Here is a 14313-nt window from a genome sequence, read left to right as displayed (position 1 = left end):
CTCAGGCATCTCCAAGTCATATAACTTTTCTTCCAATAATGTGGATCAACTTATATAATTAGAGCCCTTAACAAGTTGGTTTCGGATATGTATCTCACTATCCGTAATCAAAGTTTATTAAATTAAAGTTAGTTTCGGTTCTTGGAGATTTTGGTTCCAGTTTTATAATGTAAAGATCCAAAACCTAAACTCATTAAAAAAACGGATGTTAGTAAGATATCGGCTAATTATGATAAGATTTGATTTTTACTCGTTTTACCACGAATAAGAATGTCAGTTCATTCAAAATCAAATTTTTTATAAGGATAATAGATAGATGATTGAGTAATTAAAATTTACAACAAATTTTATTATTATATATTAAAATTTGTTATAAATTTATTATTAAATCTGTTTTGATCATCAATTCAGAATGAGTGAAGTAAAAACTTCAAATGAAGTAAGAAGAACGTGATAAAGTAGAATAAGTAATTGAGATTTGCAAAAAAAAATTGATTAATTTTCTATTAAAATCGGGTATGGCATACACATTGGTCATACTCAATTGGTATTTCGGGTAACACATAGTATTGGGTACTAAACTCGTACCAAATATGAAAATGAAAGTCCAGAACTGGCATAAACGGTTACAATTCAAGTTCAATTTGGGGTTAACGGGTACAATTGGTCGATTACCACCCCTATACATGACACATCACCTAATTCACATATCGTACGATTTAATACTAAAACGAATATTAGTGAACTTTTAATGTGTTCAAATTGAAAGAGACACGTTTTAAATTGATGATAAATCAATAATTCTGAATCGATCTTAAGCTCAATAGGGGAAGCCATTTTAAACATGTTTTTAAAAATCTTAATTTGGAGTTGTCGTGTTTTACCAGATGAGGTATAAATTTTCGTGCATACATTGAAGTTTCGTATCTGAATTTTTTTACTCAATACATTGTGAACCAATCTTTATTGTGGCGTAGGTAATTTAAAAAATTACTACTTTATTTATTTTTATTTTTTTTAAAGACGGGGCCTATAGCCCAACAAGACAATGGCCTGAAGTCCAACAATATTATTTATACCTTAATAATCCCAAATCAAATAACTAAAGATGACATCTTCTTTGAGATTCGAACCTGGGCCTCTAGAGCTTTCTGGAGTTTATGTCAACACCTTGGAACCGCCTGGGCTAGCAACTTTTGACATTACTACTTTATTAAGATGCACACGAAAATGAAAGAACAAACTGTTTGATTGCTACCACTACCAATATATTATACGGCTCTGAATAGATGATAGAATCGGGTCCCAACAAAATTGTTACTTATTTGTTTTAAATGGTAAATAAAAAACCAGAGCAATTATTCAGTGGTCCATTTCTATGCATTGAGGAGTTTGTTGCTTTTAGGGGATAGGGATGGTACACAAGTAGGCAGGGTTCTTTCTCTCTCTCTCCCTCTATAAATTGTTTGTTTGTTTCCATGGAGAAGTTTTAGAGGGAGAAATTAATGGAGGAGGAGGAGGAGGAGGGAAAGGGGAAGAACCTTTTTGAAGAAAGAGACTTTTGTCTTTCTTTGGCCTCAACAGATTGAGAGCCACTGCTTTTTTTTTTTACCCTATATATCATCACTTCATGAGATATAGTACTACACAAAAACTAAAACTATAAATGAATAAAGGAAAATGAAAGGTTAGGATTTTTGTTTGAATGAGACCCATTTTCTTCATTTATCATTCATGCATTTGACATGACTCAATTATTTTTTCATATGGGGTATTTATAATTTACTATCATGTTTAGTAACTCTACAAATTTAACTTCTTTGTATGCATAACAAAAGTTTTAGTTTGTCAACAGAAAAAAAATAAGAAGAAAAGAAAAAAAACAACGTTTTGGTTTAAGAAGCACGATGTTCAGGTGCTTTTTGCGTCATCTGCTTCCTGCTTTGTTTGAACAATTGACAGAAAATATATAACTAAACATCGTGCGCATCGAATCAAAATACTTGAAGTGGAAAAGTAAAAGAATTGTATCCTTAATTAACCTAGTTTAGGCAACAATGGACTTTAATTAAGGTTTACACATAAATCCATACCAACATAGTATAAGAGATTAAAGAAAGTGATAGTGGTGGGTGATTCTTTCATTTTTTTTTAATTTTTTTTTCTCAATGTATGGAAGAAATTATTAGATTATGTCATTATGAAATGATACTACTATTTTAACTGTTATATATTAATAGAGAATCGAATCACATAATATTTTTATGTCTCGTTTTCTTTTCAATTAGGTTTTTTGTATTTCGTCTGAATAAGAAAGCGTTCTACTTATACTAGTGATACCATGATAGAACTTTACTTGAGAGATAATTCAAATGATTTTGATTCTCAATTGTGTTACTCAAAAATGAGTCAACACCTTATTTATACTAGTGAATACAGCTCAAAGAGCAATTACAATTAACGGACTCTGCCGTTAGTACTTAACAATGAAATACAGACCCCATTAAAAATCTAAAGTTCATTCTATTGCAAAAAGAAATAGGGGATAAGGATTGGTATACCTTCTCTTATTTGTTGTGGGAATGGTGGAAATCCAGATGTGAAAAACATTTTCAGAACAAGAATCCAGATCTGGCTAGAGTCTGGTCGAACACAGCTAATGCATTAAGGTATGTGTCTCATCTTCATCTTCCTTCTTTGGTTTCTACTAACATGACACAGGAAAACCGATGGTGTCCTCCACCGGAGGGTAAGTGTAAAATCAACTTTGATGGAGCTTTTCGAGGTGACAAAGCAGCTTGTGCAGCCATTGCAAGAGATTCCGAAGGAAATAATTTGGGAACGAAGGTAAGAACAGTTGAACCAAGGTCGGCGATTTACAGCGAACTTAAAGGACTGGAGGTTGCCCTAGATTTGGGGGAAGAATTAGGGTTGAGTGGTTTTATAGTGGAAGGGGATGCCCTAGTCTTAATCAATTTAATCTCGGCCGTCGACGGGGAAATCCCATGGAGATTGATCAACGAAATCAACGGCCTACAAGCAAGGGTCAACCTACTACATATTGCCTTAGAGTATTGCAATCGGGTGAACAATCAAGAGGCACACCTCCTGGCCTCCTCATCGATGGATCCTCAGATTTCTTAAAATCGCTTTGAAGTGCTTGTTGCTAACAATAGTTTCAGTTTAGTCTGTATTTAACTTTTTCTTTTCTTTTCTTGGGCTACTCTGTAATTTATTTGGGTTATTAGACTTTTTGCTTTCAAAAACAATGAAACAACAAAAGAAAACACAATTCTTGTTATAGTAGCCTTGGTGTAAGGTGTAACTGAGGTGTAATAAAAGAATTTAATTGGGTTAATTCCGTTTTGGCCCCCGATTTGTGACCAACTGGCCGTTTTGGCCCCCATAAGTGTCCGGCAGTTCGTTTTGGCCCCAAAAATTTCCTATTTGGCCCCAAATTTTATCCAACCTCCCAATTCTACCCCGGTGGCATTTCTGTAATTTTTATTTTTTCTTTTTATTTGTCCACCTCATCTAATCTCTCCTCCACCACACCACCTCCTCTCCACCTCACCCTTCTTCTCCGGCGGAATGTTGCCGGCCGGAATAAAAAATTCCAGCCGGCCACTTTATTAAAAAAAAAAAAATTTCTCTCTCTTCTTCTTCCTTTCTCTCTCTTCTTCCTCCTTTCTCTCTCTCCTCTCTTTATCTCTCTCTATTCCGGCGAAGGATTACCTTCGCCGGAATAGGGAGATATAAAGAGAGGAGGGAGAGAGAGAAAGGAGGAAGAAGAGAGAGAAATTTTTTTTTTTAATAAAGTGGCCGGCCAGAATTTTTTATTCCGGCCGGCAACATTCCGCCGGAGAAGAAGGGTGAGGTGGAGAGGAGGTGGTGTGGTGGAGGAGTGATAAGATGAGGTGGATGATAAAGAAAGGTGTGATGTGGTCTTTTTTTTGTTTTTAACCTTTTTTACAAATAATTCTGTTTTGGCCCCCGAGGATAATTTCGTCAAAAATTTAGTCCTTAGGGCTAAAACGAACTGCCGGACACTTATGGGGGCCAAAACAGCCAGTTGGTCACAAATCGGGGGCCAAAACGGAATTAACCCAATTTAATTTGGTCCTTGTTAGTTCAATTTACCCCCTTATTTTTGTCAAAATTTCGATTTCTATACTTTTGACATTTCTTGTGATTATAATTTTTTATTAATTTGTGAATTCAAGTCCAACAATTATTGGTCGAGTCAACTATGAGTGCTTATCAGGTTGGTCTGGTCCGACTCAGTCCGATAAGCACCACAAGAGTCATTACATGGTTGTGTAGTTGATACACTCTTGGGGTGTAAAGTGAGCTTGTAAAGCATCAAGTTTTTTTTTTGTCCATAGATATGATCTTATACAAGTATTTCCCAAAGAATTGATGCCATATGGACCATCTTTCAACAAAAAAAAAAAATGTACATATGGACCATGAAACAAACAAACTGTCATGAAATTGGTTTAAAGACCACCAGAAATAACCCCACTATATATGGACCATGAAACAAACAAACTCCAATTTACTACAAATTGTGGAATTTTCAGGATGCAGAACAACTGGGCTATTACCAGCCCATTATTTGCTCATGTCTTCCTAATTGAAGTATAGAATAGTAAAGGGAAGTGTCTAAGGGCACGCAAATTTTTTACCTGCCCCCACGTAGATAAAGGCACACTAGCCAATTGAGACTTTTATTCCTCTCTGAATTCACCGCCACCATCATCATTGGGATCAATTCTCTCCATCCTCTCTCTCTTTCATAAACCCTCGACCAGGGTTTCTAAGAGACAAAACCCTCGCACAGAGAGAGGGAGAGGCACACAGAGAGAGGGAGTGGCGATGCCGTGATAGTTGGGGGTATCATTGGTGCTTCATGAAGGTGGCGGAGATGAAGATGAGACGGGTGGGGTGGGGTGGGGTGGCGGGGGGAGATGGTGGTGAAGGTCGTGGTGTGGTTGTTAGTGGCGATGGTGATGGGTATGGTGTTCGTCGATAATTGTGTGGTCAAGGCTGAGTGAGGCAACCCTTGGCTCGAGTCAAAGGATTGTTATTTGTATCACATCGTGAAAGCACGTCTAGGTTTTCGCTCGATTCACGTGACATCAAAACTCGATTTACGTAGACAACATAGTACATGCATCTGAGCGAATGCTTGAACCCACCCGTGCTTGTACTATGAAAGTTTTTTTACCACGACTGATGTAAGTTCAACGGGATTGACCACGCCTTCAGAGCGCGGGAGATACCTAATAAATTTAGTAGTTATCTTTTTGTGGATTCATGAGTCAGTAACTCATGACATTGATTACATCATGATGATACAATATTGCAAATACAACTTGATGATTGGATAAGTATATAAACCGCTATAGACCCGACCCAAGACTCTTCAAGGTCGTATGAAGATCCTTCATGTCCTTTTTAAAATGTCCTATAGTCCATCTAAATTACTTTTACACAAGCCATTTATTATTTCTATTACGACTGTAAATCAGAGTAGATGCGAGCAACTGAGAAATCAGTTGTTTGCAAATTAATGGTCGTCAAATACGTACAACACCCAAAATAATATAGCTTCCAATTGACTTGTAATGTAGGCTATTGAGAATTGATATATGCTCCCCAATCAAAATGCCATCCCACAAAGTTGTGCATTTATTTTTTATACGTTGAGAATCCTTTTCCTGGTTATAAGTCAATTGGAACTTGCAAATTAATGGTTGTCAAAGAGGTACTAATTGAGTTATAAAATAGGCAACTGAGTTTTTATAGGGGCCCCTAAACTTCTTTTTGAATAGTAAGTATTTGAGTTTCTATCTTTTGTGTAGAGAAATACGTGTTAGGTTTCAACTAAAATGAACTTCCACACTATTAGATGGTTTTATAACATAATTTTCTTCAATATTCTCCTACTTCATCAAAAGTTCAAGTTCTCTCTCACAAACCCGACCTTTAATGGGCTTCTTCAATCTTCTTAGACTATGATGGATAAAACGTGTGGTTTCACAACTTCCATCTATTCAATTCAAGGTATAAGAGCTTTCAAAATGCGCCAAAAACATCATTGACAGATAAAGACACCTTGTGTGTGTCCAAGAAGACAAGTGGAAGGAGATTACTAGAAGACGCATAAAAGAAAGAAAATGAAATGATATTTATAAACCATCTTAGAAGTCTTTCTCTGACCATTATGATCATAATTGTGCTAATCAATCTTATTTAACCCATCTTGGATCCTCAAATTATTAGTACTCATTTTCATGATTAGGGTCTAATCCTCGTTATCTTGTTACACGCCAAGATTTGATCCTAAGATTGTAGAACATAGATACTAATTAGTTATAAACCCTCATCGCAACATTTTGCCGGGTAAAACCATATGAACATTCCGACGAAGAGGCCCCTTCACCTTCACTGGAGAAAGAGAGAAGAAATAAAGATGGTCGCTGACCGTCGTGTGATTGTAGAAGATGAAGATGCGAGAGAGAAAGAAGATGAAAAGTGAGAGAAATAATGAAATAAAAACAAAAAGTTAAAGAATTTAGGGAAGTGAAATATTGACTTTCTAATTAATGTATAGAGAATACAAAAAGGAGGTAATCTGAGTATCCAACATAAATTAAGGGGTCGGCCAAAACTAGTCATAACCCAGGGATCAAACAGAAACTAACCCTTAAAAGCAACTCTTCTTTTATCAACCTTTATTTGCCCCAATGCTAAATGTACAAAGAATCTTTGACAAGATTCTTCACAAAATGCTAAGTGAACAGTCCCGATCAAAGTCAAACTTTGAAAAAATTTGATCAACTTTTGTCTTTTAGTTAAAATGAGTCATTAAGTCAAGAATCTATTTTGTAGATATGTGAGGGTAATGCCTTTCTATATTAGATTGCAATGTGTGAGTCATCCCTTTTTTTCTTTTTAAAATTAGATTACTACAAATATTTTACGTTATATATATCAGATGATTTAGATACATTATAAGGATATAATATACTCATAATTGTCATGAAACTATAAGGAGATACTTATAAATCTTAAAATAATATAGAACAGACCTGAAGATCAATGTTATCTATTGATATTCTTTTGATTATACACTTTATAACAGAAATCGATAATGAGGGATTTTCACCTTGACAAATACCCGAACTTGTGCCCTCCAAATTCCCGAAGAATGCGCAACACCACACAAGCAAGACCCGTGTGTTTTCTCACTTCTCGAAGTATAGGCTAATTATATATTTGGATTATAGAACTATATTTTCATTATGCAATTCTTATGGTAATACAAGAACACAATGTTGATTATATCTTAATAAATAGAAACTAAATAAATATTCGATCTTCCACTATAATGCAATAATAATACATATGAAATGTGTAACATTGATTACAACAAATATATGTTCCACAATGGGGGATCCTAGAATAAGGTTAAAGGCTCCTCCTATATTGATACTATCTATTCAAGATGTGCACAATCAAAATGTAATAAATTGAGACCTACCTAGGATAGTGTATTCATAAATAGAAAATTTTGTTATTGACAAGCAAAGAAAGGGCATGTCCTTCTTTTGACAATGAATAGATTAAACGAATTACAACTGGATTTGTTTAACATTTTCTACAATTTTAATTTGTGAAGGAAGTCGATTAGACCATTCTTTGAATTTTGCTTTCTTCTTTTTGAATTGTTCTTCCTTTCAATTCTTACCCTCTTCTTCCCTCTCTAACTTTCTCTCTCTTTACCTAAAACACTCTTTTTTATTCTTCAAAAGTTGTTAGTTTTTGTTTCCTGTTTATCTTCTTTCCTGTGGACTATTCTTATAAACTTTTTTTTTTTCTAGAAAACCAGAAGCTGACTTGGTTTTACCCTTAAATTTTAGATACCCAAGTTGGAATTTTTCTTCAATAATCTCAGCTTCAACATTTGGAAATTTGGGTTTCTTTCAGAAATCCCAATTTCATTCTGTAATTCAAGTTCTTTTTTTCTCTCTCTCTCTCTAGAATTTCTAGAGAGATGGGTTCTTGTTTAAGTAAGAACAAGAAAAAGGCAGCAAAACAGAGCAAGAATAAAAATTCAGAACCAGAACAGAAAGGAGATTACAAACAAAATCAATATCATCGTATAGCTAGACCCAGAATTCAAGAACCAACTATTCTCATTTCCAAAACCCCAAAACAAGATATAATACCAATTCCAATCCAAATGCTTCCTCCACAACCACAAATTCTTCCCAGACCAAAAAAGCAATTCCCATTAACAAAACCAATTCAAGGACAAAATTCAATTCTGGGTAAACCCTTTGAAGATATTAAAATGTTTTATAATCTTGGAAAAGAATTGGGTAGAGGTCAATTTGGGATAACTTATCTTTGTACCGAAAAATCAACAGGTCAATTATATGCATGTAAATCAATTTTGAAGAGGAAATTGATTAGACCCACTGATAGAGCTGATATAAAAAGGGAAGTTCAAATAATGCAACATTTAACAGGTCAAGCTAATATTGTTGAGTTTAAAGGTGCTTATGAAGATCAACATTCTGTTCATCTTGTTATGGAACTTTGTGAAGGTGGTGAACTTTTTGATAGAATAACAGATAAGGGTTTATATTCTGAAAAAGCAGCTTCAGAAATTTGTAGGTCTATTGTCAATTCTGTTCATGTTTGTCATTTCATGGGTGTCATTCATAGAGATTTAAAGCCTGAAAATTTCTTGATATCAAGTAAAGATGAAGGTGCATTGTTAAAAGCAACAGATTTTGGTTTATCTGTTTTTGTTGAGGAAGGTAAACAAAAAAATTTCATCCCTTTTCATGTCATTTTTTCATTCATTATCCATTAGGTCATGTTTGTCGTGCCGGAAAGTCATTATATGCTAGTGATTAGAATATCTTAGTTTATTGTTTGGTTTGATCAAGAATAAGATTGTCAGAAATTGAATTTATCTGTATGACATGTGATTTACAACACCGGAGGAATGAAATCTTAAACCCATCCATGACATTGAGCTTGGGGTATCCCCTCTTGGGGAAATTTTGTTCAGCTTGATACATACACATGTACTAAACATTATTTTAGAATGTGACCTATTAATCACATTACATTCATGCCATATGTATTTTGCTTTCTAAAGCTTAACATATATATACATATATAAGAAAATTACTCATTAGGTTGGTGGTTGTGAAGAGATAATGAACAATCGGAAATCCGACTCCCCAAATAACTAACCATTGCCCTTAATCTGTTTGGAAAAATGTCTTTTAACGGTGTTCCTTTCGTACTTAAAACCAATGTTGCTCGTTAACGTTTATCTAGTTATATTTTTTATATTTCTTGGTGTTCTTGTAGCATGTCAAATTTTTCATTTATACTTCCTATATTACTTCGCGTGATCTGATATGAATCTTGTTTTAGGTAAGGTGTATGAAGATATAGTAGGAAGTCCATATTATGTTGCTCCTGAAGTATTACACGGTTCTTATGGTAAAGAAATCGATATATGGAGTTCAGGAGTAATCTTGTATATTCTTCTTAGTGGAGTACCTCCATTTTGGGCTGGTAATTGTTGATAAACAAAGTTTTTAACTATTTGTATCGTTTGATTCAGTTTCTAGCTTTTCGAAAATAATGAGAATTATTCTTTTGTCATGATTGGTTTTGCAGAAACTGAACAGGGAATATTTGATGCTATATTGGAAGGAGAACTTGACTTTGAAAGCTCTCCTTGGCCAACAATATCAAGTAGTGCCAAAGATCTAGTAAGGAAGATGCTAACCCAAGATCCGAAAAAGCGTATTACTTCTAGAGAGATTCTTGGTGTGTTTTTCTCCTTCCACTGAGTTGAACTTCATTCGTTTTCCGTTCCTAAGATACTACATTACTAACCTTAGATGCTTGATTGACTTGATAATTCAGAACATCCGTGGATTAGAGAAGGTGGGGAGGCATCAGATAGGCCAATAGACAGTGCAGTATTATCCAGGATGGACCAATTTCGAGCAATGAACAAGCTAAAGAAGCTAGCAATGACGGTATGATATGAAAATACACGACTAACTCTTCATTTTAAACTCGGTTTTCACATACTAGGATATTGGATTTTGTGGCTTGTGAAGGTAATTGCACAAACCCTTTCCGAAGAAGACATTAAAGGGTTAAAAACAATGTTCAAGAACTTGGACGCTGACAAGAACGGCAAGATCACATATGAAGAACTTAAATCTGGTTTAGCTCAACTTGGGTCAAAGCTATCAGAAGTTAAAGTCAAGCAACTAATGGATGCAGTAAGATACAAATCAACCCATTCTCCCATTAAAACTTTCTTATCCTTATCTGTTTCAGATTGGTATAATAATTTGTTCTAAATAAGTTATTTGTTTCAGGCAGACGTAGATGGAAACGGAAGTATTGATTATGTCGAGTTTGTAAGTGCTACAATGCATAGACATCGGTTAGAGAGAGAAGAATATCTGCGTAGAGCGTTCCAATTCTTCGATAAAGATAACAGCGGGTTAGTTAAAAGTTAAATTTTTTTTATCTTTTCAGTTCTATCTTGTACTTTTCAATAGACTCTTAAAAGAGGTAAAAGTAAGGATTTCGAATATGCATTATCCGACCATTTCATCTATGGCTTGGACAGGTTTATTACGAGGGACGAATTGGAAGTAACCATGAAGGATTACGGAATGGGTGATGAAGCTGGTATTAGAGAAATAATATCAGAAGTCGATACGAATAATGTGAGTACTTAATCAGTTTGAATCCTAAGAGTTTTAATTTGACAAATCAGCCAATTTTACTGATTCTATTAAACCTCTTAGGATGGGAAGATCAACTACGAAGAATTCTGCACGATGATGAGAAGTGGAATGCAAAAACCAAAGCGCTAATAAGTATACATCGGAGGTAGAAGTCTTTACGTTCATAGTTTTTATCTAAGTTATATATAATGCTATACTGTATCTAAATAAAATAGCAATGTGAGCAAAGAAAAGCTAAAAGAGTTTGGGTAGTTTACAGATGAAATATAGTCAATGTGCATATTTACTGGATTATGTTTAAAGATTACACACAAAAATATCTCCCATTTCCCTTTTGTTGTCTATCAATTATTGAGGAATAGACTTATCACAAGATTAATCTGAGGGTTGCCCTATGAAAACAATGTTGTGCTTCATATAAAGGATATGTATATGCATATGTGTGTGTGTGTTCTTTAAAATGTTGTAGAGTCCATCAAGTGTGGCATTTCCTCTTTTTAGTTCTTGGGTTGTAGTGATGATGCTTTAACATCTTTTTCTTGTTCTTGTTAGGTTAAAAGTAACAAAGGGTTCAAGTTATCTTCATTGGATTCTAGACCAAGAAGATGTAGTGTTATTATTTCTTCCATAAACTAGAGAGAGAATAAGAGTATGGCATGCAACCATCATATTTATAAGCCATGCTTCATACACCATCACCTCCATCAACAAATACTTCATACCATCATCATCATCTCACCATAAAACACAAAAGCAAACCTAAACTAGGAAGTGGAATTTGGTTTATAACCATCATCCATACCACACATACCCAAACATAGAATACAAGTCTAGAACTAAGAACTGCATAAACCTCAACCATTTTATTCTTCTACAACATAAAACATGAAACTAGACTTGCAAGATGTGGTATCATAATCTAGTGGTGTTTGTTAGCAACAGTGCATTGCTTTCTGATCTCTCCTTTTGTGCCAGTGAGAGGGTTGTTCTCAGAAAGGATGGTAATGGCTCTTGCAAATTCCTTGGACCAGTATTCCTGACTCTTAGCCATCTTCTTCACATAGGGTTTAGTCCTTTTGTCTGTGGCTAACTGGTGATCTACTAAAAGTAGACCCTTGTTGTCCAAAATGTTCCTGTAATAGTTATTATCGAGTATCATCGGTGTTCCTCTGTCGTTCCTCACGTACTGGACGGCCTTCGGGTCAGGGATCGCGTCTGGGCATTTGTGAAGCATGTGCTCGACGTGGTCTGGGTTGAGTTCGGGATCCACTTCTGGGTATAAACGGTGTACCAACTTGACACAGTGAGTTCTACCGACACTGTGAGCACCTGTAAAGATATCGAAAGTTAGAAACTAACTTGGTTTTTGGTTAAGCTACCGCTATCTAGACCATAGTATCTGACCATGTGATGGGCGAAAATATCAACAGATGTCGAGTATTAGATACTGACTCGGGTTTGGTTAAAGCAACCCTATCTAAGCCCCAAAGCACAAGCGATAACCTCTAGAGATGTCAAGTATCAGAAACCTAGACGGATTTGGTCAAGGTAACACTATCTAGACTACATTATTTGAGCACATGACGCGTAATATGTAGATATACCTAGTAAGGCAACAAGTCCCGGGGTGTCGATGCCCATAGAGGAGAACCTGTCGAGGACGACAGATATGCTCTCATTGTGATCTGGAAGGTATTGCTCTAGTATATCTGCCCTGCTCTTTCTTCCATCTCTTCTTCCTGTCTTTAGAGGAATGTATGGACCTCCAAGCTGGATACAAACAAACATAAGTCAGTAGACAGATAATCAGATCTAACTCTGTATCAAATTTCATTTAGATCAAGCTAGCATAGCAAAAATCGTCGAAAAGAACAGTACAGATGACAGATCTATACTGATAGTGGTATGAACTACTAGTTACTATATGAAGAAATGACATTTATGAAGCTAATTATAGTTGAAAAAGTGAGAAACCCAAAGAGGAAAAAAGATTAATACCGCAACAATGCCATCTCTACCAGACAAGACAAGGATATCAGCACAAGAAACAACTTCAGGGCATTCTCTTTCTACTGCTTCTTTAATGGTGTCAAGGTATCTGAAATTTCTTAGCCCAAAACTCCTATCTGTCTCCTTTTCTGATAATTCTCTTCTTGTTGAATCTAGTAGTAGTGAAGCATCACAAGACTACAACCCACACCACAAATAGTACCAAAAATATCAAAACAAATCTTCATATAACAAAAACAAAACAAATAGGTTAGACTTTAAAGAGAAAGAGAGATAGGGTTTTATTTTGGTTACCTCAACAGCACAGTCATGGAAGATATTTCTCAACCATGAAAATGCAGTGTTCTTGTGACGTTTGTAAAGAAGTTTGACTTGTTCTTTGATGATATCTTCAGCTTGAGGACATGAATCTCTGTAAAAGTTCATAACAAGACCTGGGTTTTCTTCATTTTCTGATGAAATTGCATTATTGAGAGCCAAAAATGATAATGAGAACAGAGCAAACAAGAAGAGAACTTTAGAGGAAACCATTTCTTTCCCCTTCCTTTTCTTGCTTTCTTTCCTTCACTCTATTGCTTCTTTAAATAAAGAAATTGGGAAGATAAGATAAATTAATTTTTTTTTTTGTTGCAAAAAAGTTAAACAAACTAAAAATAAATAAATATTACATTTGCCTTGATTTTAGGGTTTTCATTGAGATATTTGTTACAATTGTAACCCCTCTGTTAACAAATTCATTTCAACTTCAACACTCAAACTTCTGTTTGAGCATCTAATGTCGGTTAGAGATATGATTATATTAAAGCAACACTTGGCTTGATGGTGGCCGTTAGATCTTTGTGATTTGATGAGATTTTTAGATGATAGACAGAAATGATCATTGTTACTATACTCCAAAAGGTTTTACTGTGGAGTGTGGGGTTTGAAGGTTGATGGTGCATTATATGTTGTGGGGTTTAGAGGAATCTGCATTATTGGCTCACGAGACGGCTGGTTAAGTTTTGTAGGTCAGAATAGTGTTGGATTAATTACTTTTGGCCCCCTAATATATGACCAACTCGTTGTATTAACCCTCAATTTGGATGTGCCTAAGCTTATTTTTCAACAAACCTTATTCCATAAATCCATTGCCGAAATCTTGGAAAGACTAGATCTCTATTGTATGAGTTATTTTCTTGACACCAATGTACTTTATTTATTTCTCAATTCGTTACATGCGAGAAATTATTTTTAGCAATGAACGTCAGTAAAAATAATTGTAGATTTGGATGAAAACAATACACTTTTTGTTGTTGAATCTGTTGTTTGTAGTTGTTAATTTTATCAATGAAATATATTAAGTTTGTATGGGTTTCTTTCATAAAAAAAAAAATTTGTATGGTTTTATATTAGAACAGACGGGTAATTTTCTCAACGTCTCCAAAAGTAAACTTCGTATAGAATATTGTCCACCACCACCTTAATTGTGCCTCTACTGCCGCCGTAACTTCAC

At 35.0% G+C, this 14313-nt stretch overlaps 2 protein-coding genes across 2 annotated transcripts; one reads left to right on the top strand and one right to left on the bottom strand.

The window, feature by feature from the left end:
• Positions 1-7593: 7593 nt before the first annotated feature.
• On the top strand, positions 7594-11128 carry LOC147552230 (calcium-dependent protein kinase 2-like). Its single transcript, XM_086671294.1, has 8 exons — positions 7594-8834; positions 9466-9609; positions 9715-9867; positions 9967-10082; positions 10167-10334; positions 10434-10561; positions 10691-10790; positions 10872-11128. Exons 1-8 carry the CDS (start codon positions 8063-8065, stop codon positions 10938-10940), a joined length of 1650 nt encoding a protein of 549 aa, XP_086527420.1. The 5' UTR covers positions 7594-8062; the 3' UTR covers positions 10941-11128.
• A 335-nt stretch (positions 11129-11463) lies between these two features.
• On the bottom strand, positions 11464-13379 carry LOC147552229 (peroxidase 42-like). Its single transcript, XM_086671295.1, has 4 exons — positions 13116-13379; positions 12810-12998; positions 12416-12581; positions 11464-12140 (listed from the first exon to the last, which is right to left on the bottom strand). Exons 1-4 carry the CDS (start codon positions 13350-13352, stop codon positions 11731-11733), a joined length of 1002 nt encoding a protein of 333 aa, XP_086527421.1. The 5' UTR covers positions 13353-13379; the 3' UTR covers positions 11464-11730.
• Between the last annotated feature and the right edge of the window lie 934 nt (positions 13380-14313).

The sequence above is a fragment of the Eschscholzia californica genome, unplaced genomic scaffold, assembly GCF_041429995.1.
Source record: "Eschscholzia californica isolate CP2 unplaced genomic scaffold, dmEscCali1.0.p SCAF_3, whole genome shotgun sequence".
Classification (NCBI taxonomy): domain Eukaryota; kingdom Viridiplantae; phylum Streptophyta; class Magnoliopsida; order Ranunculales; family Papaveraceae; genus Eschscholzia; species Eschscholzia californica.
The sequence above is the reverse complement of the archived record's forward strand: the minus strand, read 5'-3'. Positions and strand labels throughout refer to the sequence as shown.